The sequence below is a fragment of the Amblyomma maculatum genome, chromosome 1 (genome assembly GCF_055883805.1).
Source record: "Amblyomma maculatum isolate TAMU_Amacu chromosome 1, ASM5588380v1, whole genome shotgun sequence".
Taxonomy (NCBI): domain Eukaryota; kingdom Metazoa; phylum Arthropoda; class Arachnida; order Ixodida; family Ixodidae; genus Amblyomma; species Amblyomma maculatum.
The window spans coordinates 407778305-407802036 of record NC_139344.1 but is presented as its reverse complement, the minus strand read 5'-3'; the positions used below and the strand labels follow the sequence as shown (position 1 = coordinate 407802036).

Here is a 23732-nt window from a genome sequence, read left to right as displayed (position 1 = left end):
ATAACTACTTGTCCCTCCCATCTTTGGTTAAAGGCACGGAACATAGACACAAGGAAGGAAGACGAGACTAAGTGCCACTTGCAACTGCTTTATTTGCAGGCAAAATGCACAAACATATAGTCATCATACACGCAGGGAAAGCCATCTTTCTGGTTAGGTATGTTAAAGAATAAGTGAAATAGATGTTATCAGCCTTTACAGTGATATGGAAGTTTTATTTTTTATTTTTCCAGATAAAAAGGGTTCATGTTCATTATCAGTTTTAACCTGAAGCATGTGTGTGATGGCTATATGTTTGTGCATTTTTCCTCCAAATAAAGCAGCTGTGAGCTGTTCTTGGTCATGTTTTCCTTCCTTGTGTCTGCATGTGTTTTGAGCCTTTAACCGACGATGAATAACTAACCCAACAGGACATTCTTTTATGGTTCTCAGTGTGCTTGCATTGCGCACAATTCTGTCAATTTAGATGCTGCACAGTCCCTGTAATATTGCATCAGTAGTGCACCCAAGCACCAGTGACTTGTGGTCCACATTGTCGGAGCGATGCAGTCACTTGGAGGATGATGCCTACTTTGTGGTCCACATTGTCGGAGCGATGCAGTCACTTGGAGGATGATGCCTACTTTACAGAGTTGCTCAGAGAGGCGCACTTTATTTTTTTTCTTTAATGCCTGTGTTGCTGACTTGCTCTTAAGGGGGGAATGAGCTTCTTGCTTGCTCAATTCATTTATTCCATAGGCTGTTCAGAAAAATACAGATCTAGTTGGTTGGCTCATTATTAGGGCGCAGCTGCGTTGGCAATTATTGATCTGCCTAGGCTGACCCGATGCGACGGCCGATGCAGTGTGTGCCTTTCAGGCAGAGCTGCGGGCCAGTGTGTACCTGGCGCTCGATGAGCAAGAGGGCCTCCGGCGACCACAGAAGTCCACTGCTGGAGAAGAGGCCACCCTGGCTACGGATGACGGCCACCTGGTAGCGTCGCTTGTGCATGACTTTTTGCACTCCTGCAATCTCCGGTTCACCCTCAGCGTGCTGGAACCCGAAGCACAACTCGTGAGTGTGTGTCAGGGTGGTGACGACATTAGATGGGGTCTTTTGGGCATATGCAGTGACGATATAGACTGTGCGGCAGGTGGCACTGTCTGTGCTGGTATAAAATTTCTTAGGATTGTACCATAGTGTGGCAGAAGTCATGGTCGGTTGGATGGGATTTGTCTTAAACATAATGTACAGTACAGTTCATAGTTAAAGGGAACAGGTTATCTCATGGCTGCCACGCTTTGCGAAGCAGTGTGCCAAGAGCCGCCGGCAAACGATGTTATAGCGTCCATGCGTAGCAAGTAGCATCGCCTGCTCTTCCCGTGCATGCACATAGTGCCAAGTTGCCAGTGGTAGCTTTTCGCGAAGCACGTAGGCCACATGATAGCACATTCCTTTTATCAGTGAACTATACTGTACGTTATCATGTCCCTTATTAACACAGTCTGTTATGATGCATCAATCTTCTAGAACTGCAAGTATGCAATGTTCGCGAGGCCTCGCGAAACGTCTGGCATGTGGATTCCCTTGCTTTGGCTGCTATCGATGTCCACTGCTATCATCGCCCTGTGGTTCTCCTCCTTAGGTGTTCTAACCGCGCCTGGCATTCAGAACCATGCGTGACAATATTGAGTGCTCTTATTTCTGGCACACACACTCGGCACATTGTTTTTCCTTCTGCTTTGCATTTAATATCCTTTATCCCTAAAGTCAATGATAAGAGTGATTCTTGTGAATACCAATAACAAAACATGAAGAAGAGAATATCCCCAACGTTTGCCTTGGACTCGTAGACTGTTGGCTCCTTTAAATTCTATAATAACGAACCCCTCATTTGCCCTTCAATTGTCTGCTTAAGTGCTCGTATTTTATACTTCGAAGATGGCCATGGCAGTTTTGGCAGGTGACATGGCCAGAAACAAATTGGTCAGTGGGTTGTGTGATGTCACGCGGCCACTTGACATGGTCAAGTTGGCAGGAGCTTTGCGGAGAGCCAAATGGGAATTGAATCTGGAACCCTTGTATCAGACAGACAAGCTGCCGATTGGCCATGCAGGCACATTTCTGGAGTTTGTTTAAAGTAGTACTTTATGTTTGGTGGTCTTTCACATAATAGGGTAGCTTACAACTACATGCTCATAAATATGTGCGAGATAACCAAGGTACATATTGAGAGAATGTTAAGTGTGTAGCAAAGTGCATGTACACACATGAGAACCTGCAAAAGGAGTTGCACATAAGTGTCTCCCCAATTTTGTCTGAACTTTAGAGATAAGTAATTGTTGCAGATCAGCTTAGTTTAATGCTACCAGTATGTGTGACAGTGCTCACTCCTGCTGTAGCTATGATTAGGGGCTGCTCACTGGCCCTGAGCTGATTTGCATCTGGACACCCACTGGTATCTTTTTCGATGCCTTCTGGCCCACTTGTTCAGTACCGGGCTAAAATGCTTTCCTGTCGTCCACATTACACTGGAACACTAAGAGAGTATAAAAAAATTGAATTCGTTTCATGGGAGAAAACAAGAGGGCATCTAGGTTTGATTTCATACATGCAGTGCCTTAGCACAGTTCAGTCTAGGTCGTGCCTTAGAGCTTTGTGCTATAGTTGCTTTATCGGAAGAACTTTCTCAGACCGTGGGGATTTCAGGATTTTCTTACTTGACACGCCATGCAGTGTGCACCACATGTGTGACCAGTTAGCAAATAAAAACATCGCTTTAGATAATAACTTTGAACCAAAGCCATTTCTTACCTACTGTGTGCTCTTTATACCATGCTCTTTTATACTGTAAGATCATAAGCATGAGAACACAACATGACACCACAGGGTGTGTCTGTGTTAGGAACTATATAGCAAGTACAAGTGTAAGACGGCATTTAAATTGTTGGTTTTACATGCTACCAGGAACAAAGGTGTTCAGGGTGTGCGAGGCACAACCAACCCATCTAGCTTTGTTTGCAAAACTGCACTTTTGGAGATGGAAGTTAGACGTGCATGCTGTGCTTTTGACCCAAATTGTACAAAAGTGAGTGCCAATGCAAGGTCATTTTAAGCTACTGTGCATGTCTAGTGGTCTAGTGGTTACCTTTGATTGCTGCAGGAAATTGTTCACCAGAGTCACCTGTAGTATTTGCAGAATGAGGCCATGTGTGCAGCAGTGTCATTTTGAGTGTAGGTGAAATCGGTCTTCATCATTTGTTGTGACTGTGAGTTTGGAATCATGCTGGCAGGTCAGAGAGCATCTCTCACTTTCACCCTTTGGAGTGGCATGGTTCTTTGGAGCAATCTTTGGTAAACTGATCGTGGCTTCGGCAGCCGGAGCTGAACTGCTTGCGAGAACAGCGTTGTGGGGCGTTTTTAGTGCCATATGTTAGATGTGTCACCAATAGGAGTTGCAACACTTTTATGTGCTTATGTGTTGCATTTGCTGGTGGTGCTGTGAGGTTCAGAAGGAGCAGATTTCACTGTGATCTGCAGTCATGGGCAATGCATTGTTTCGTGTGATTTGTTGAGCAGGCGTTTCTCCTTGTGCAGGCAGAGCCACTGAGTCGAGAGGAACTGTGCGGCCGGCTTGGCTTGGAGCAACGAGATGGACCTTTGCTACTGCAGCTGCTGCGTCCTCCCCACCAGCCAGCATCACAGGTGGGCTTACCGGCACTGCTGGTAGTGTTCAGACTGAGGGATGGTAGCAGAGGTGTGACTCAGCTGGTTCAAGAGCTGCAATGTTATATTCACAAGGCTGTCAGCATTGCAGCTTGATTGCTGTCACACAGTTGACATGCACACACCTATCTGCAGGGAACATGGCAAGTCGTTCATGCTGGTGTATTGTTGGGCTGAAAGCGATCTACGTCGCTGTACTAGAGGACCTTCCCATCTAAGACATGGCCCACCACAGCGTGTGCAGCTTGAGGTATTGCGAATTGCCGCCTTTTCTTTATTCCGAAGGGTCAATATTCACACACAAAAAAATATGCGACCAAATAGGGTGTCTGTTCAAGATGAGCGGGCACTTTGTATCATTACGGCAGGATTGGAGCAGTGGCAATGTGCCCATTGTATGGTCTGAGTACTGCAAGTGTTTCCTATATGCTTCCACTGCACGATCGGGGCACTTCAGCTCTGGCCCTTCTCATTGGTGGACTAGCTGCACCACCTCAGCACGCTTGCTGTGAGGTAACGTTTTTGCGTGCTATAGATTAGACAGAAAATATGCAGGCTGGTATGCGGTCACGCCTGAGGCCGCGGGCCTCAACCTTGATTCACTTGATAAGTTGCAATACTGTAACCGTTTGTGGGCTAGGTTATGGCAGCAGCGAGGATTATTGTCACTAACTTGTCTTCTCATACTAGGGGAGCACACAGTTTGCTACATTGATTTCTGGCGCAGTGCTGAGGTTTTCGTACATAAGGGTCGCATGAAGTCACGGGCATGCCACAAGGCATCTTAGCAAGGTTGGCCTTTGTTGTTTCTTCTTGAACACCCGAAAACAGGTCAAGGACTCCAGCACAGGGTCACAGACAAATAGACATTATAGGCTTTAAAAACTTTCCAATACTACAGCCCAAGGCTATGCGAAATCAATCCTCTCTGGCATACCAGCAAGCGAGCAAAGATTGTTCCATGTCTCGAGGAAAAGAAATCTGCACGCAGCAATTGTTCAAAACACTTTACAGTTTTGCACACTATTCGAGGCCTCTGTTAGCAGTTGTTCCTACAAAATATACTTTACTTAAACACATAGCTTCTTTCTCTGTTCTTTGCTGCCATAAACTTAATTAATGAAGACAATGCTTTCTAAGGTAAAAGATTACTTGTGAGCTATACATGCTCTTATGTCTTTCGGCAGCCCAGTCATTGCCATTTATGATGAATCTTGCGGTGGGCGCAGCAGCAGCACCTCAGGCACAGTGCTGAGCAACCCATCTTGGTTTATTGTGTTACCCGCCTATTTCTGTCGTAGTGACAGCTGCTTTCGTGGCTGCTGCTGCCTTGCCCACAGCGTTTGTTTTGGCATGCATTTTTCTCTTTCCCTGAAGATCTTTCAAAGTGTGGTCATATAGAATCAGACAGAGCCCAGAAAAAAGAAACGCTGCAGCAGCTTTTCTTATGCCAAACACCAATGAAGTTCTTGTTAAGTAGGGCTCTTTTAAAGAATGGATCGATTTCTTCACAGATGGAATTGCAAGACAAGGTGGCTAATATTAAGGAGTGATGCGGGCTAAAATTACATTTTCATCAAGAAACAGTGCTTCTAAATCGTTGTTTTGGATTGTGCATGTATTAAAGCAAATTTTCAACAAGTTTGGTTGTTATTTGCACTGTAGAAGAATTATAATTTTTTTGTGAGCTGGAGTGCACTTGCCACGGAAAGTGCCTATGAATGCTGATTTCCAGACGCAGTCGCATAGCGTGCAAGAAACAACGCGGAATGTATCCACAAGTTAGAATGCTTGTACTATTTCGCATTCTGTAGCCAAAAAGAACCTTCTATCGGGAGTACAGCAAACAACTTTCCAGCTTTTTCTTTCTTTCAGACAGAATTTGTAGTTCTGGATCGGGAATTTTTCTCAGCAGCACTTCAAAGTCTGCTAGAATTCAAAGGCGTCAAAAGACCGACAGCTCTGATTTGAATTTAGAAAAGGCTATCATCTTCAAATTTATGTTAAAGTTGCCCCAAACGATCATCAGTTTGATAAACACCAGTTGTAAAATTGAGCAAACAATCTGCCACTTTTCCAGCAGGAGAGTTACATATTCTTTCTGTAAAAATTTTGGTTGTTTCGTAAGTCATTAAATGCACTGACATTTAAATGCATGTGGGTGAGTTTTAGCTGTCAAGGCCAGTTGTCTTCAGTAGAATGCATCAGAAACTGCATGATTTATCAACGCAGAACATGTATTTCTTGGCAGTCATCAGCCTCTCAGTATATATAGTCAGTATGCCTCAGAAGCTTTCCTTTTTAAGTGTTTTTTGTGGTGATAAATATTTGGGGCCAGTGTCAGGCATGTCATTTTTTTTTTTTTTCTTTTTTAGGTGGAGGAAGGCAGGATAGCTTTCACATCACTTTCATAGATAGAGACCAGAACAGAGAGGAGCGCGAATAAATTTACTGCATAGAATTAGCGTGTAAGCTTACTGTGAATGATAATAGGTTCTCTGTTGAGGCTGTCTCATCTCTGGTGGCCGTCAGAAGTTATGCATAAATGCAGGTGCATCCACTTTCTGGAGCATTCTGTGTCAGAGGCCTTTGTTGCCTTCATTTTAAGGCGAAAGCATTGGATGGCTCATGCTGTCGTGGGTAAAATGTGTCTCGCTTTTGCGGCGGCTCTGATTGGCCGACGCGGGATGACGTCATAGAGGTCTCGACAAATCACAGAGGACTACCAAAGTATGCGCGAATGCATGCCTTATATGGCCATATGCCAATCAATGTCAATCACTAAATAATGACTAATTAATTAACTGTTAATTTATTAAGTACTGATTAGTCAATTTATGCAGAGTTGCAGCGGTGGCGTAGCGGTAGAACATCCGCCTCGCATGCAAGAGGACCGGGGCTCAAATCTTGGTGCTGTGCAATTCTCCACCGGATCAAAAAAAAGAAAACATCCGCGTGTCGATGGAATTGCATAAACAGGTTTGGGGTGCAACCTGATGCCGGTGAACACTTCCGGCAACGCACTCACTCACCAGAACAGGAGTTGGCCACCCTGGTGCAGTAATTGGCCGCAATCTCCTATGATAAGCTCCATAAAACCCCGGCCCTCAGTCACCAGCGACTGCAGCACAACTGACCACGGCGGCGGTCAGACCTGTGACGCAGCAGGGGGTGCTAAGAATTCCTGGCTCCGCTGGACAGGCCGCCATTGGAAACTGACCCTGGCAACGTTTAACGCTAGAACCCTAGCTAGTGAAGCTAGTTTAGCAGTGCTGTTAGAGGAACTAGAGGGTATGAAATGGGATGTCATAGGGCTTAGTGAGGTTAGGAGGCCGAATGAGGCATATACTGTACTGAAGGATGAGCATGTACTGTGTTATCGAGGTTTACCAGAGAGGCGACAACTAGGAGTAGGTTTCCTTGTCAATAAGTATATAGCGGGCAATATAGATGAATTCTATAGTATTAATGAGAGGGTGGCAGGCATCATAATTAGGCCTAATAAGCGATATAAACTGAAGGTTGTACAGACCTATGCACCCACATGTAGTTATGATGACCAGGCAGTTGAAAGCTTCTGCGAAGATGTAGAATCAGCAATGCGAAAAGTAAAGACGCAGTATACTGTACTAATGGGCCACTTAAATGCCAAGGTAGGGAAAAAGCAGGCAGGAGACCAGGCAGTAGGTGACTATGGCATTGGTTCTAGGAATAACAGGGGGGAGTTACTAGTTGAGTTTGCAGAGCGTAATAACTTAAGAATCATGAATACCTTCTTCAGCAAACGGAAGAACCGGAAATGGACATGGAAAAGTCCTATTGGGGAGACTAAAAATGAAATTGACTTCATAATGTGTTCTACCCCCGCCATTATGCAAGATGTAGAGGTAATTGGGAAAGTGTGATGCAGTGACCACAGGATGGTGAGGTCTCGAATTAATCTAAATCTGAAGAAGGAACGCAACAGATTAGTAAGAAAGAAACCCACCAACGAATTAGCGGTGAGGGGGAGGGCAGAAGAGTTCAGGATCTCGCTACAGAATAGATATTCAGCTCTAAACGAGGATGGCGACATTACCCTAGAAGCAATGAACAATAATTTCAGAGATATCATTACTGAATGTGCGGTATAAGTAGGCGGTAGGATAGTTAGAGAGGATACCGGTAAGCTGTCTAAGGAGACGAAAGATTTGATTAAGAAACGCCAGAGTATGAAAGCTTCCATTCCAACAGACCAGATTGAATTCGCCGAGATATCAAAGCTGATCAATAAGCGCAAGGTGGCCGATATAAGGAAGTATAACATGGAGAAAATTGAGCATGCTGTAAAGAACGGGGGAAGCCTTAAAGCGGTAAAGAAGAAATTGGGCATAGGCAAAAACCAGATGCATGCGATAAGGTACAAGGCGGGCAACATCATGAATATGGACAAGATAGTCAAAGTAGCCGAGCAGTTTTATACAGATTCTACAGTAGCCAAAGAAGTCAGGACCGTAACGAGATTGGCGGTAGAGAAAAACAGTCAAACGTTCCACCAGTGACGAAGGACGAGGTCAAGAAAGCATTAGAAACTATGAAAAGAGGGAAATTGGCTGGAGAGGATCAGATAACTACAGATTTGCTGAAGGACGGCGGGATATTGTGTTATGAAAACTGGCCACCCTGTATGCGCAGTGCCTGGTGTCATCGACGGTGCCGGAACCATGGAAGAATGCAAACATTAACCTCATTCATAAGAAAGGGGACTCTAAGGACCTTAAAGATTACAGACCAATTAGCTTACTGTCTGTTACGTATAAGGTATTTACTAAGGTAATTGCTAATAGAATCAGGACAATCTTAGACTGCAATCAAGCAAAGGATCAAGCAGGTTTTCGGAAACGGTACTCTACTATCGATCATATCCATACCATCAATCAGGTGATAGAAAAATGCTCGGAATATCACCAGCCCTTATACATAGCATTCATTGATTACGAAAAAGCATTCGACTCAGTTGAAACCTCGGCAGTGATGCAGGCATTGCAAAATCAGGGGGTAGACGAGCCGTACATGATAGTGCTGGAAGATATATATAGTGGCTGCACAGCAACCATAGTTCTGCATAAAGAAAGTAACAAAATTTCCATAAAGAAAGGAGTTAGGCAAGGAGACACAATCTCCCCAGTACTATTCACAGCTTGCTTAGAGGAAGTATTCAGAGACTTGGAATGGGAGCAGTTAGGGATAGGGGAGATGGAGAATACCTCAGTAATCTGCGATTTGCTGATGACATTGCCTTGCTTAGCAACTCGGGGGATGAACTGTAAATAATGATTGGTGACCTAGACGGGAAAAGTAGAAAGGTAGGCTTGAAAATGAATATGCAGAAGGCTAAGGTAATGTTCAACAGCCTCGGGAAGGAACAGCAGTTTACATAAGTACTGGAAGTAGTAGGCGAATATGTCTACTTAGGGCTGGTAGTAACTCCAGATCCGGATCATGAAAAGGAAATAACAAGAATAAGATTGGGATGGAGCGCATTTGGCAACCACTCCCAGATTATGACTAGCAGCTTACCGGTATCGCTAAAAAGGAAAGTATATAACAGTTGCATCTTACCTGTACTCATCTATGGGGCTGAAACGTGGAGGCTAACCAAGAGAGTTCTACTTAAGTTGAGGACAACCCAGAGGGCTATAGAACAAAAATGGTAGGGGTAACATTAAGAGATAGGAAGCGTGCAGAGTGGGTCAGAAAAATAACTTAAGTTACCGATATTCTAGTGGAAATTAAGAAGAAGAAATGGGCATGGGCAGGACATGCAGTGCGAAGAGAGGATAACCGATGGTCGCTTAGGTAACAAACTGGATTCCAAAGGAAGGAAAGCGTAGCAGGGGACGGCAGAAAGTTAAGTGGGCGGATGAGGTTAAGAAGTTTGCAGGGGTCAAGTGGATGCAGCTAGTACAGAACCGGGTTAAGTGGAGAAATATGGGAGAGGCCTTCGCCCTGCAGTGGGTATAGTCAGGCTGATGATGATGATTAGTCAATCAAATAATTAACTAGATAATATTTAATTCACTCATTGCTGCCTTAATAATTAATGTCTAGTTAATTACTTAATTACTAATTAGTGCCAGTTGCATACCAGAATGCGGCATTCAGGCTTTCGCCTTTCACTGCTTTAGTCGGTAAAGTTCCTCTTAATGTTTAGGTCTTCCAACATGTATTCTTCAAAACATGCAGAGCCTCGAAGTGTCCAGCCGGGTGGAAGCCACAGTGCCCAAAGCCCAGACCCAGAGTGAAACCTCGGCTAGGCCTGAGGACACAGACGCCATGCTGTAAGGAGGAAACAGAAAGAACATATTCAGTTGTCGCATGCCATGCTGTAAGGAGGAAACAGAAAGAACATATTCAGTTGTCGCTTTTTGGAAGTGTTTGTATGGGGGGCCCCAGTGGTTGGCATTTTCTCTTGGTGGTTGGTGCCAGTGTCCTCCTGGTGGGTACCAAGTGGGGTTTGTCTGGAGAGCGGTCATTTGCACTTGGCTGCCACAGTAAAAATGGCCTTCCAAAATGAACATAGCTCACAGAGCTGAATATTGTAGTCTACATTCTGTGATAGGTAACTGCATGTGAGTACTTGCCTTAATTTTCTGTAAATATAATGAAAAATTGAGGTTACCTGCAAGGGCACTTTTTGATGACATTGTCTGAGCAGCCAAAACACTGGGCACTGCATTTAGCCATTTTGCAGTTGTAAATGGCGGCTTGGCTCATTGCACGGTGATAAAGAGTTGCTGTGTGGCTGGGCAAGCTGTGTAGTTCCATTTCGTCTTTTGATTATAATTAGTGTCAAAAGGGAGAGCCATCAATTCGTGAGGTTTAAAACATTGCAAAAATGTGACTGTAATGTTTAAAACAAATGTGCAGGTTGCGCCTTTGTTGGATGGTCGGACCGACCTATTGAACTAGCTGCATATCTTGCATCTGGGAAAACTCTACTCGCAGCTAGCAGCAGTTTCTAGTTCCAAAAAAGGCTGGCTATTACCAATGTTTAATTACGGGAGAACCTCGTTGATGTGTTCCTTATTCGTACACTTTCTGGTTGTTGTGCTCAAAATCGAGGTCAGTAATGAATCTCTCATAGAGTTACCATATTTACTCGCATACATTACCTCATGTAATACATTTTTCTCGCATTTTTAAAGAGTCTATTAACAAGGTTTTGCTGTACATTTCAAAGAGTGTAGCCCATGATACATTACCTTGTGAGCAATGTTTGCACTTGATTAAGCTAGTAGTTTGATTGTGGAATGTTTGCAAAACCGAGCCTATAAGTAAAGAAGTCTAATTTAGTTTTATCACGGAGCATGGTCTCTCAAGCTGCATTCCACAAATTTCCTCGGAGTAATCCCCGTGAACACCCAAACTCACTAGCACATGCCTCTGCATCTGCTGTTCCTTTAGCCTCCTTGTTTTTTTGGGATTTGTGATGGAATGTGGGCGTTTCCTGAGAGAGGAGATGTGCATGCATACTGCTTTCTGTCTGCACGCCAAGCAGAGGGGAAGGGAAGCCTGGAGGTGCAAAGGCAGCTTCACTGCACAGCGTTGTCCACAGAGAGGCTGGAAGTGAGAAAACAAATTTGGATTTCTGGAAGGCTTGTCACTGAGGGAAGCCATCTGACAGCGTGGCAGGGAAACTGCTTGGCTTCTGTTAGGTAAGCTGTGATGAGAAATCTTGATCTCTCCCATTTTCCTCCCCTCTCTCCATTTTCCCCAATTATTGCAGTGGTGGGTCGCTCCGTGGTGGCAGTGGCAGCCGGCTCCCCCCCCTCTCCTCTGCGCCCCGGGTGCCCCACAGCAGCCTGGAGGCTCCACCAGGTGAGCCACATGTCCTCGGTTGTCTCCCACTCTCTGTGAGGCCAGACGTAGTGCCTCGCACTATTTGCCCTCTTTGTTTTCCGATCCCCTCTGTTTGCACTGGCTGAGCTGGGGTGTGTTAACCGGTGGGGGAGGGGGGAGAATTAAGGAGGCGAGGGTGAGGCAGATGCTCAAACAAGCCGCCATTTGCTCACATGTGTTGAGGACAGTGCAGAGGACAAAGGTAAGTTGAAAGAAGGAGTGCCTTAGCTACTCTTCACATTTCTAGAGCGTTAACCTGAAGGGCTTCAACAGCGGGTGTCGATTGCAGTTGCATTTCGTGTACATTGCAACCCTGATTATACGTCTCTTATTGGTGTGGGCCCGGCGACTCCCCCCCAGAAACGTCGGTTGTACGACAAATAATTATGCATGCCCTGCTTCGTACGACGGTTGACAGGTACTGCCTGGAGTGGGAGATGATGGCAAGCACTTTAGTGGCAGGTGTCCGATGGCACTGGCCATTTTCTGTGCGCTTCGCTGACAAAGGAATTATGGAAATCACTTTTATGTTCATAACAGCATGAAGTCATTGTGCCAGTGTTAACAAGAGTGTTAATGTTTCTGTGATCGTCAGTGGCTAGTTTGAGAGTGCTGTCCACTGCATCTTCAGTGGGGAAGCATGTTAGGCTTAGTAAACACCAGGGCGCATGGCAAAGTGACTTGCAGAGTTGCACATTGCTGCATCAACCGGCCACCAGGCATATGGATGCACGCAAATTCCACATTCGCACCGCAAACGAACAGTAAGACTTATTTCGTTTCAAGGTGACTTGGGCTATGTGGGATACTGTAGTGCAGGGCTTCAGATCATTTTGACCACATGGTGTCCTTCACCACCCTGTACATTACGTGGGTTCCATGCTGTCTGCCTCAGTTGAAGTGTGGCCACCGCGGCCAGGATCAAATTCGGGTACCTCGACTCAATAGTTGAGTGCTTTAACCCCTGAACCACCATGGCAGGGTAAAAAATAAAAAGATCAGCTAGTAGACCTTAATTTTATTTTTCTGCATGCACCTCAGCCTTATTTCATGTGTGTCGCGGCTGTAACACCCAAGCATACTTCACTTGACAGTAGTGAATCAAAAGCTGGACATTGGCCTTCTGTGTATGGGCCCAAGCCTAACCTAGGTCCGCAACCTGTAAGACCGCGCCAGGTCCAGGCCTAGTCGACCCATGCCTAGCGAAACAGCCCATGTCCCAACCCGGCCCGGGCTTTCGCGCTGTACCAAGCCTGTGCAATGCTCTAGTGGGAAGTGTACAGTCTTCACCTTTAGTGCCAGTTGCGCGAAAGGCAGTAGCATATATATTGCACTCTTGCCACTCTTGCAGTGCACCTTACTTTTACTTTGCTAGGGCACACCCTCATGTACAGTCAAACCTCAATATAACGAACATGCATATAACGAATTATTGAATATACAGTCAAACCCGTTTATAAAGAACCCGGCTAGAGCGAATTATCCTTTATATCGAACACTCGAAGCTGTCTTAGAATTATTCATGACAAATGTAATTTCTATAACGAACTGTACATTGGTTATAGCGAACTTGAGTGCATGTGACTGATGAACACCCACGTGCGCGGGCGCGCCGGAAGCGAGGCTGGCCGGCTGGCCGGGCAGCGTCACCGCGATGAATTGCTCCGAGAGAAGCGATTCTTGTTGGAAATGGGAGGAAAGGGGGATTCAGCGCGTTCAGCTGTCTCCTCAGGGGCGAGGGATTGCTTTGGAGAGCATGAACTGAGAAAGGGCAAGCGCCGTACCAGCCGAGCTACGCCGAGCGGCCCCTCAGCCCTTCTCTGCTGCCTCAGCGCATCCTCCCCCGATCTCTTTCTCCTCAACGCCGAGTTTTTTGAGGGTGCGCTCCTATCGGCAACTGCTTACCACGTGATCAAGCTACGTGCTTGCTGCTCCAGGCCAATCGTGAACGAGGAGAAACCGGACAGAGCTGGTTTCAGGACGCGGGAGAGGAGAGCCTATCAACCGCACTCCTCCTTTTTTTTATCCTCCACACTTTCTTTGTCGTCGCATCGTGTGTTGCTGCGGTGTGCATGTGCGCTCTACGATCTCTTCCATACTTTCTTTGTCGTCGCGTCGTGTGTTGCTGTGGTGTACAAGTGCGCTCAAGAATCCGAACAAGCGTAGTACCTGCGGTGTTTGTGCGTTCGGTGTTTCAGAATGACGACGAAGAAGCGGCAAGGTCTGCCGCTTTGCGACAAAGTGGAGATTCTTCGCCGTGTCGAGCGTGGAGAAAAAAATCTGATGTCGCTGCGCACTACGGGATTGCGAGGAGCACGCTGAGCACGATCCTCAAAAACAAAGCTGCCATTCGGGAAAGTGCTCGCGTACGACCGAATGCTGACGGCCGACGCATCCGGAAGCCAGCCTACGACGAACTGGAGAAATCCTTGTATGCATGGTTCGTGGATGTACGTGCACGGAATCTTCCTGTCAGTGGCCCCATGGTGCAACAAAAGGCAAGAGATTTCGTCTGCGTTTTGAATGTTGAAGGATTTGTGGGGGGGCAGTGGATGGCTGCAGAGATTCAAGGACCGCTATGCCATAACAGGAAAGGTGGTTGCTGGAGAGAGGCAGGCAGTTGACACGGACAGTGCCAACAAATGGATAGATGACGTTTGGAATGAAGTAAAAAAGAAGTACAAGCCGTGCGACATATTTAACACGGATGAGACCGCCTTGTTCTGGCATATGCTGCCTAGTAGAACCCTGGCACTTAAAAATGAGAAGTGCCATGGCGGCAAACTTAACAAAGCACATGTGACTGTACTTCTTGCGGCGAACATGGACGGCTCATTTAAGTTGCGCCCACTTGTCATTGGGAAGTTCAAGTCGCCCATGTGTCTTCGGGGATGTGCTTCGCTGCCGGTCACGTACCTCTCCAACAGCAAAGCCTGGATGACCAGGGCATTGTTCGAGTCGTGGCTGCGTGACTGGGACGATGAGCTTGCGCTGAGCGGACGCAAGATTTGCTTGCTGCTGGACAACTGTTCGGCCCACCATTGTGGCATCTCGCTCAGGAACATTGAACTCTGTTTTCTGCCGCCAAACGTGACTGCAGTGTTGCAGCCTTTAGATCAGGGGATTATACGTGCATTCAAGCAGGGATACAGAAAGCGCACAGTTGAACGACTCCTGGTGAAACTGCGGATGAATGAAGATCTGAAGATAAACCTGTTAGGCGCAATCCAGATGATGAACCGCGCCTGGCAAGACGTCACACGCGACACAATCAAGAACTGTTTTCGGCATGCCGGACTCTGCCAGACGGATGCTGAAGCTACCAGCGCCGCGAGTGCAGCTGAAGACGATGAAGAGTTGGCCACTCTTTGGGAAGAACTTGCCCGCGTTCCTGACGCTGTGCCAAAAGAAGTCTGCTTGGAAGATTTTGTGGCGGTGGATAATGAGGTAGCTGTGATGGCAAGCCCGCTAGATTCAGAAATTGTTGCTGATGTGCTGGCGCCCGGAGACATGGAAGACGAGGAGCCACCGCCGGAAGACGACCGCCCTCGCCCTACTTTTGCTGAAGCACTTTCCGCAACAGATGTGCTGCGCCGCTACTGTGCCGACATAAAAGGAAGCGGACTTGAGTTGGTTGACATTTTATCACGTCTTGAAAATGCAATTCAAGTTGATGTTGCTAGGCGCTCTGTGCAATCTAAAATAACCGCCTTTTGCAAGTGAATGCAGATTGCTGAATAAATTGCTTTTGGAGCAGATTATGCATGGTGAGTGCCGTGGCATTACTTTTATTAGATTTTTTGCTGACTTCGCGATATCCTGTATAGCGAACTAGGTGCTGAAATTCGCTAAAAGCGGGTTCGGCTATAAAGAAATATTTGATATATCGAACAAATCTCGGAAAGTCACGCTGTTTGTTATAACCGGGTTTGACTGTAGCGAACTCTTCCGAAATATTTTTGTCAAACACATGTATTTTTAACTTCCCATAGCGAACGCGGTTCGGCATAAAACGGTTATTACGAACTTCGCGACGCCAAGCACTACCTCACTTTAATAGCAGGAGGCAGGCTTCGTTGCACTACATCTGTGTTATGCGGCACAGCAAACGTTCAGGATTACCTCGCAGGCGCTGACAGTGCCACAGATGCCACGACGGCATTGGGAGTTGACAGCCGAAGAAATCTATGGCCTCCGAGATTACCCCCGCGCGCCTGTTTGTGCGCACGGAGGTGATCTCGGAGGCCATAAGAAATCGTTTGCATCTCACAATCGCCGACAGCGCCGCTTCAGCAGCGGCGGCAGCGGCACGATCGAATGTTGTTTTTTGCCTTTTTGCATGGAGGAAGGAAACAACTTGCTTTTTTGGTTTTTGCCCCATTCGCGTTTTTTGGTTTTAGTGTTAGCAGCAGCGTGGCCGTCGTAGCGTTCGGCGGAGGCTGCGTCGATCGTTGTGCCGAGTGTGGTGCGCGGGTGTGCTTAGTGCTGTGATGGCGGTGAACGTGAAAAAAAGAGCAGAACTGACGTTAAAGACCAAGCTCAAGATAAAGGCAGTTTACAAGAAGAGACTGATTGACACTCTTCTCGTGAAGCTTCTTATGAAGCAGGACTTGAAGATGACTTGCTGGGAGCATTAAAGCGGCATGGGACAGCGTGAAGGGCGAAACGATTGCCAACTGCTTTCGGCACGCAGCTTTTGTTGCAGCTGAGGCCCGCGCATCAAGTGACAATGGGGACGAAGCACAAGCAGAGCTCCGCGAGCTCGATGAGGGGACATGCCCGCAACAATGACTGTAGAGGACTTTGTAGGCGGAGACGACATCGCGGCGACCACGGCTGTACTGACGGACGCCGAAATCGCTGTGGAAGTTTCTGAACATCCTGCAGACGAAGCTCAGGCTGACCGTGCAAATGATGAGAACATTCAGACTTCACAAGAAGCGCTTGCTGCATTGGATTTACTGCGCCGCCACTACAGTGCTATTGAGAGCAGTGGGTTTGCCCTTGTTGAGCGTTTGCAAACTGTGGAACAGGGCGTGATACGGAACGCGATCAACACAAAAAAGCAGGCCGCGATAACGCACTTCTTTGCGCGTAAATAAACGGACGTAACCCAAGAAGGCACCCTTCGAGTTGCTGTGCCTTCTCTGATTGAATGTTGCTGCTCTTGCATGGATTTTCTACGAAATTTTCTATTACGAATTATGGATAGGGCGAACTATTTTCCGATTTTTTAACTGTTCGTTATAACAAGGTTTCACTGTAGTAATTACTATTATAAGCAGTATTGCAACTTGTGGTCAAGTTACAATGTAGTATGACGCAATGGAAATTTGCTAATTAAAGCGGTTGTGGACTGCTGAAACTCGTTGGAAATGAGCTGTCAAGATCGCCATGAAAATGCATTCACATGCATTTTTACCTCAGCCACATATTTATCCCTTACTCCATTATTTTTTTCTCCTCCGCAGCCTTGCCTCAGCCTGAGAAAGACTCTCATTCGTTGCAAAGGTGAGTTGTCCTGCCTGTGTCGTAGGTCCCGTGTGGTGCGTGACTCTTGCAGGTAAAGTGCCCAAGCCACAGTCCTTATGGCTTTTCTCTGTTGCGGCTATCATAGGGTCATTAAGCAGCCAGTGGCGGGGTCAGTGTCCATGCTACCTCTTATACCTTCTCCCAAGGTATCTGTGAGAGCAAGATTGTTTGTGGGCAGTGGCAACCAAATGTGGCATCAATAAATGGGCCAATGTTATTGAATGTGCGATCTGAAAAGAGAATGAGAAGCAGGTTGAGGAGGCAACCAAATACGGCATCAATAAATGGGCCACTGTTATTGGATGTGCGATCTGAAAAGAGAAGGAGAGAATGAGAAGCAGGCTGGGAAGAACAGCAAGAGCTTGATATTGCTTGGTTGGCATTTGCAGTAAATTTTGCCTGATCTCGTGTAACTTCTAGTTTATTAAGGGATGAAATAGAAAGCGGCAGCAGATGCTATGGTTTCTGATTAGCAGGTTTCCTGCAGTGGTATGCAGTCTATGCTTGACATCCTTTATAGCATTTTGGAAAAGCATTGTGTCTTAGTTAAATTGCTTATATATGTGTAGGGATTTCTGTACATCAATGGAATGTATTGCGTCGAACCCAGGTAACGTCGATGCCACCTCTATAAGGTACCTGTTGCATTGGTGATATTTCCATTGGAGCTACACCGTCATCATTCATGAAAAGATACACCGGGTCCTGTCTTTAAGAATGTGTACTTGAATGGCAGCATGCAGCTGTAGTGCTTAATGATGAGCTTCACGCAAAGTGTAGTTGCATGAATAAAATCCAGGGGAGTGTAAATTTTTTAATGCGAGCCGAATACGAATATTGGAAATAAATGCGTTCAAATATTGAATATCTGATGACTGAAAAAAAAAAAGGGAAATTAAATAATGGCAAACATGGTTTGTTTTGTTTATTTCAGGATAAAAATAGTATATTTCTGATAAAATTAAACTAGAAATGCACAGAAGTGCATACCCTACTTTTGAATAATCCAGTTTAAGACTTATGCAAGATTCCATTTACAGCAAAACTTTGTCAATTCGAAGTCGTTGGAACCGAGAAAAATGTTTGAAGTGACCGGGTTTTCAGATTAATCGAGCGCCACAAAAAGTCTTCAAAAAATTCCTTGCAAATGTACACTGAATGTATCCCCCCCCTCCATTCTTCCATCCATCAATCCACAACGAAAGCACGCTGTCAGCTGGGATCATGACTTCGGCTTTTTCGCATCGTTCGGCCAGAAAAAGGTGTTTGCTGCTATCATACTTTCCAATGATCATGAAGCAGTGGACAGCGCCCGCGCAGAATATGTGTGAAAAGCCCTTTAACCCTCTAAGCCATGGCACACCATTAAAATAAACGATGTAGGTCGATGTTGCTTGCTGTCACCCCGCCAAGGGCAAGGAGCAAGTGGTCGCGTGGTATGTAGGACATGCACTGTTGCCGCTGTGAGTGGGAGATGCTTTCTGGGCAAAAGAGGGGCGAAGAGTCCGCTCAGTGTCCCCTGCTTCCAATCCGGCCATGCCTTGAAGCGCCGTATCGACTACAGAGTGTTTTTCTATGCTGGGAGCTCTAGGGTTGGGGCACTACGGCATATCAAGAATAAGCATCACTTTGCGGCTCCGAGGTGCCGTAACTTCATTGATTTACGGTAGAGTATTCCAGCAAAGCACCAAAAACCTTCGAAATAACAGGGCCGGTGGAGGCCGCCATTTCGAATTGTAAGGTTAAATTTAGATTAGAAATTGTGGGATCGCAGAAGTTCTTCAAATTATCCGAGATCTCGAATTACTGTACTTTCTGCTTGTGGTAATGTAGGTCAGATTTGATTGCATCAAGAAATAAGCTGCAGAACCCGTAACATGCAAGTTTTTCCAATAACGCCAGGTAATTGATCCAGTCAAAATGCCTTAGAAGAATCAATGAAAGTACAGTGCAGAGAGTTGTTGTTGAAAAGTCTCTAGCATTATTATCTCTTTCTGGGCTATATGAGAGCATGTTTGGTACAATGCTCTTTCATAAAGACACGGTATTATTATGCTGCCTTTAGTGAGAAAAGAAGTCATTCGGACATGGATAATTTTTTCTGTGCTCGCAGACAAGATAAGCATGGATACAGCCCTACTGCTGTAGAAAAGATTCCTCTCTCCGTCCTTATGCAACACAATAAACTTTTAATTCCCAAGTTATAAAAATAGATTCCATTCCCCAACTGCAGTGCAAACTCTGTAGGTTTTGCGTAGTTGATATTGCAGGTAAATGATGATGTTTGATGTTGCTTGCCTTCAGCACTCGTCCACTAAGGTGGCACGCTAGTCTCCAAACAAGTCGATTTCGTCCCTAGAATGCCTTGCTGACAAAAAGCAGGCCCCACTGGCATGGATGGGCAGTGTGCGGACACGAACGAGGCAGTGGCGGGGAGCAGTAGAAGCTATTCATTGCAGCTACTGTGCTAAAGCTTAGAAGAAAGAGAGCAGCATTTTGTCAAAGAAGGCATCTTGCTCATGCCTGCTGGTGAGGATTAGAGATGTTTAGCTTGCTGGAGATGTACTGACATAGATGTATACCGGTTTGCCGGACCCCTCCTGTGCACGCGCATTGACAGGGGTGAGTGCAATCACAGCCACTGTGCCTGCGTGGGAGGGGTACGGTAAACCGGTATCTATGTCAGTACGTCTCCAGCAAGCTAAATCTCTCTATTGTCAGTGCATGTTTTAGCAGTATTAGCTATATCTCACACGGCTAATGAGCGATCTCTCTGGTGCATTTGTGCCGCACGCTGGCATTTTTTTCCTTTTTGTTTTGTTTGGCTTGCAACTATTGCAACTATTGTTAGAAGTGTTATGCCACCAGCATCCTCCACTCCCACCACCTGGTGGATCTGTGATGTCTGCGCAGTACGGCTTCTTCTCGGAAGACGGAGGGCAGTGGCTCGGAGGAGAGCGTCGAGGAAGAGCTCTCTCACTTGGACGACAGCAGTCTCTCCACAACGGTGAGGCTGGTCCCCTCTTCCCCCCATGCCACTCAGATGGCTGTTGTTGATTGTGTTGAGATGTTTACACTGTAAGATATGCACAGAATGGCTGGTAATGACCGGAAATTGGCACATACTGTGGGGCCTTGTTCAAGTAGCATGCCAGCATTTTAATGCTGACAGCAGAAAGGTCGCATTAGAGTGCACCAAGTTTAACAGGTACAAAATTAATGCGCCATCTATCTTACCTTGCCTTAATTTGGACGTCATTTTTTTTTTGGTAGCGTACTAACTTTGCGAAATCAAAGCTTTCATTTCATTTGTTGCAGCAATGGCATTCCATTGTTGTTGCTCACATGTTGCTGACAAAACACCCTGTCAGACAGGGGGTGGCAGTTGCTTTAAAGATTATGGCCACTGTGCATGCCCTCTGGGAGCAGTAACTAGGCTGGAAAATATGGCTGGTTTGGTTGTGTTTACATTAGCTGCCAGCAGCTTTTCAACAATTGATATGCTTGCCCACAGGTAACATTGTCATCCTCAGATTTGGTGTGGCTGAACATGCCATTTTTCAGCACGAATCTTGTTTGAAGATATATGGTTGTAATGTTCAAAAACCAGAAGTGTGCAGGGTTGGCCCACTTGGTTTGCAGAAGATGGATTTGGCTTATGCAGTTGTTGGAGTTAATTTTTAGAGAAAAAAGGTTGCTTGTCAGTGTGCTTCCTTAGAATAAAATTTCTAGTAGAAGCAAAATAGGTTTTCGGGGCACCCCCTCTATCTGAAAGTCTGCCCTCAAGACCAATGCCTGTGGTTCTTTTTGTTGTGTTGACTGTGGCTTTCAATATCTATGCGTTGAAACTGGTGCTCTGAACTAGTCCGCGAGTTCCCTGCATAACTTAATGGGGTGCACTTGCTTCCTTCGCAGGTGGATGATCGCACAGTGGACCAGACAGTATCCCGGTCGAGTGACATGGAGGGCTGCGACTATGCTGAGCTAGTTCATGGGGGTCGTTAGTTGACTCTTGTGTTTTCCGGTTTGGTGCTGGTGCTTAGGCATCATACAATGTAGCCAAATTCATACAAGATCAAAACCTGTGAAAAATATTGCAAAACAGAAACGTGGCATTAGTTTCACCACTTGCCGCCGACCACCATTTGCTAGTTGAACACTGCATTGACGAAAACCACAAGCATCAATTTACACCAAAACTGCTCCAAACCAGTGGCCTTGATGTTCTGCCGTCAAATTTAGCAGAACATCGTTTTTCGCCATAGTGTGAACCATTGTATAGGCTGCAAAAAAAAGAGGAATTAGGCATCTGTGGTAATATAGTACTCTGTAACCATCAGAAACACAGTAGGCTGTTGACATGTTGTGAATTGTGCAGTCGTGCTGTAGGGGTCATTATAGTGGAAATTATGACAGCACGTCAGCGGAATAACGCATCTCATGTAAAGAAGCATATTTTGAGCATAGTACTAGCTAGTTATTCACAAGTAAATGTAAAATGACGCATACACCTCAATACACTTCTTGCTTCTGCCCGGTCTTTTTTCTACTTTATCGGGCACTCTTGCCCAAATCGTACTGAACACTATGCTAATTTAGACAATATTGTATTTTCTCTTGCCCATTGCAGTTCAGTCCCCTTGTTTTCTCACACCCTTTTGCATGCACCAACAGGCTTGCCTTGGCCAGCCTCTGACCAGTTGGCAAACTTAGCTCAGGATGTACCTGGGGCTTAATATCGAGTTTCATTAAAGCGTTTTCATCCTCCTAAAATGAGCTACAAGCAATTAGAAGGAATTAATTGGGGAAATATTTTCTGTGCATATGACATAGCATCTCTTTCCACCCTTTTGAATCATAGGGGGAAAGAGGAGTGATGCCGACTGCAACGAGCTGTTAGGAAGCTTGTATGACTACAAAGAACTGTGCGAGCTTTTCTAATGCTTCTGGTTTGAAAAAAAGAAAAGCAGATACTTCACCATTTAGCATCTGACAGTGACAAGTGTGTTAATCTTATGTCGGACAAAAGCATACTTGAAGCATCTTGGCAGTGATGGAAACCTCAAAGACGTTGGAAAGCCATATAGGACAGATCGCCAATGTGCTTAAAATGAGCCCCAGCATTGCTCAAGCGAAAACGTTAGGAGCCACTTGCTGAAGACACTGAAGTAAACATGAAGGAGGAAAAAGTACCCTTCAATGCCATCTCCTGCTTGAAGGCACTACCACTTCCGCTCGATGGAAGCACACTATGTGCGGCGTGATGCGTCGTGCCGTCATCAGTGAGTAAGCGCGCCCTTGAGGAGTTTACAATTGCGCCCGCTGTTTCTGCTGAGGGCGCCACTGTTCGGGGCCATTGTCTTTGCTGGTATCGCGGGCTTTGAGCTTGCGGCTTGCTTCTTGTCTGGTCGCGTTCGCCTTGTGTCTGCTTGGTCAAGGCAAGCTTTACGTCGAGACGGTACGCGTTTGCTTTTTGTGCTAGGGTTGTATTCTGAGTTTGCATCGTTATTGAAAGTGTCGCTATCTCTGAGACCTCGAGTCATCTGATTGGTGGAAGCACCGGAACTAGATGTCGCTGCCATTTCCGTCGATCAGATGACTTGAGGCTGGGGAGATAGCAACACTTTCAAAAATGACGCAAATACAGAATACGGCCCCTGTGCTTGCTTCAGACTTCTTGCTGTGCGTGCATATGGCGGTCAGGTTCACGCATGCAGCGCAACTGCTGTGTGCTTCTCTGTTGGTTGCGTCGGGCTGTAGTTGTGCAGGAAGCGCTGGCCCAACGCATCAGCGTGTACAGGAGCCCGACAGTCTGTTCTCAGGCTGACAGGCTCACTCGGCCTGACTTTGTCGGCTTCATGTAAACTCCCTGTGCGTCCACAGTTTGTGGGGGCCTGCTGCAGCCACCTGTGAGGGAGAGGCGCTTTCCTGTTGTTCCTCTACGCTGCGCTCTCTAACCTCCGCCCTTTTCCGAGTGGGGGGGTTACTTGCTGGGGTATACAAAAGCAAAGCGCACAATTGCCTTGAGGCCTATTATTCTTCATCTTCATGGCTGTCCCGCCTGCTGCCTTGCAGCCGGCCGTGGCTCCTCTACCCTGAGACACAGACGGCCGCCATATAAGGAATAAAGTACACATTTGCTCTTATTTCCTGTCTAGGCCTGTATGTGTGTCTCTTGTAGACGTAGGAATCACCCACAAGTTGCATCACGGCTTTACTTGTCCAACGCACGTCTGAGGTCTCATTCGGCCCTTCTCGTTTTCACTAAAAAAATCGTAAGTGGCCTCCAGCCTCCCCAAGGTTTTGTTCTCTCTGCTTCTCTTTAACGTTACCCTTGAAGTATGGTACGCGCTCTAGCTATCATTCATAACCTCCTCTATTCTATGCCGATGACATCAGCCTCTGGGTCACTACCGGTAACCTTGTTGAGATGAAGGTCGTCCTCCTGGCGGACGCAGTCACGTTCGCGCAGTTGGGCTGGCTCCCCGTCCGAGTTGGATCTCCTGGCTTGAGGCACAATCCCTACCTCGTCTCCCATCCTTAGGCTCACTATTGATTTGCCCTTGCCTTCTGTCTATTGCCTCCGTATTCTCGGTTCTCTCCAGTCTAGATGG

At 46.3% G+C, this 23732-nt stretch overlaps 1 protein-coding gene across 1 annotated transcript in view; it reads left to right on the top strand.

The window, feature by feature from the left end:
• Window positions 1-23264, top strand: part of LOC146208833 (uncharacterized) — a 29581-nt gene extending 6317 nt beyond the window's left edge. Inside the window, exons 2-8 of the mRNA XM_084596232.1 lie at window positions 859-1053; window positions 3577-3684; window positions 9931-10025; window positions 11474-11565; window positions 17058-17097; window positions 20032-20125; window positions 21034-23264. Of these exons, the coding sequence (XP_084452358.1) occupies window positions 859-1053; window positions 3577-3684; window positions 9931-10025; window positions 11474-11565; window positions 17058-17097; window positions 20032-20125; window positions 21034-21123 (714 nt within the window). The 3' untranslated portion in view covers window positions 21124-23264. The remainder of the gene's footprint in view (window positions 1-858; window positions 1054-3576; window positions 3685-9930; window positions 10026-11473; window positions 11566-17057; window positions 17098-20031; window positions 20126-21033) is intronic.
• The last annotated feature ends 468 nt before the right edge of the window (window positions 23265-23732 follow it).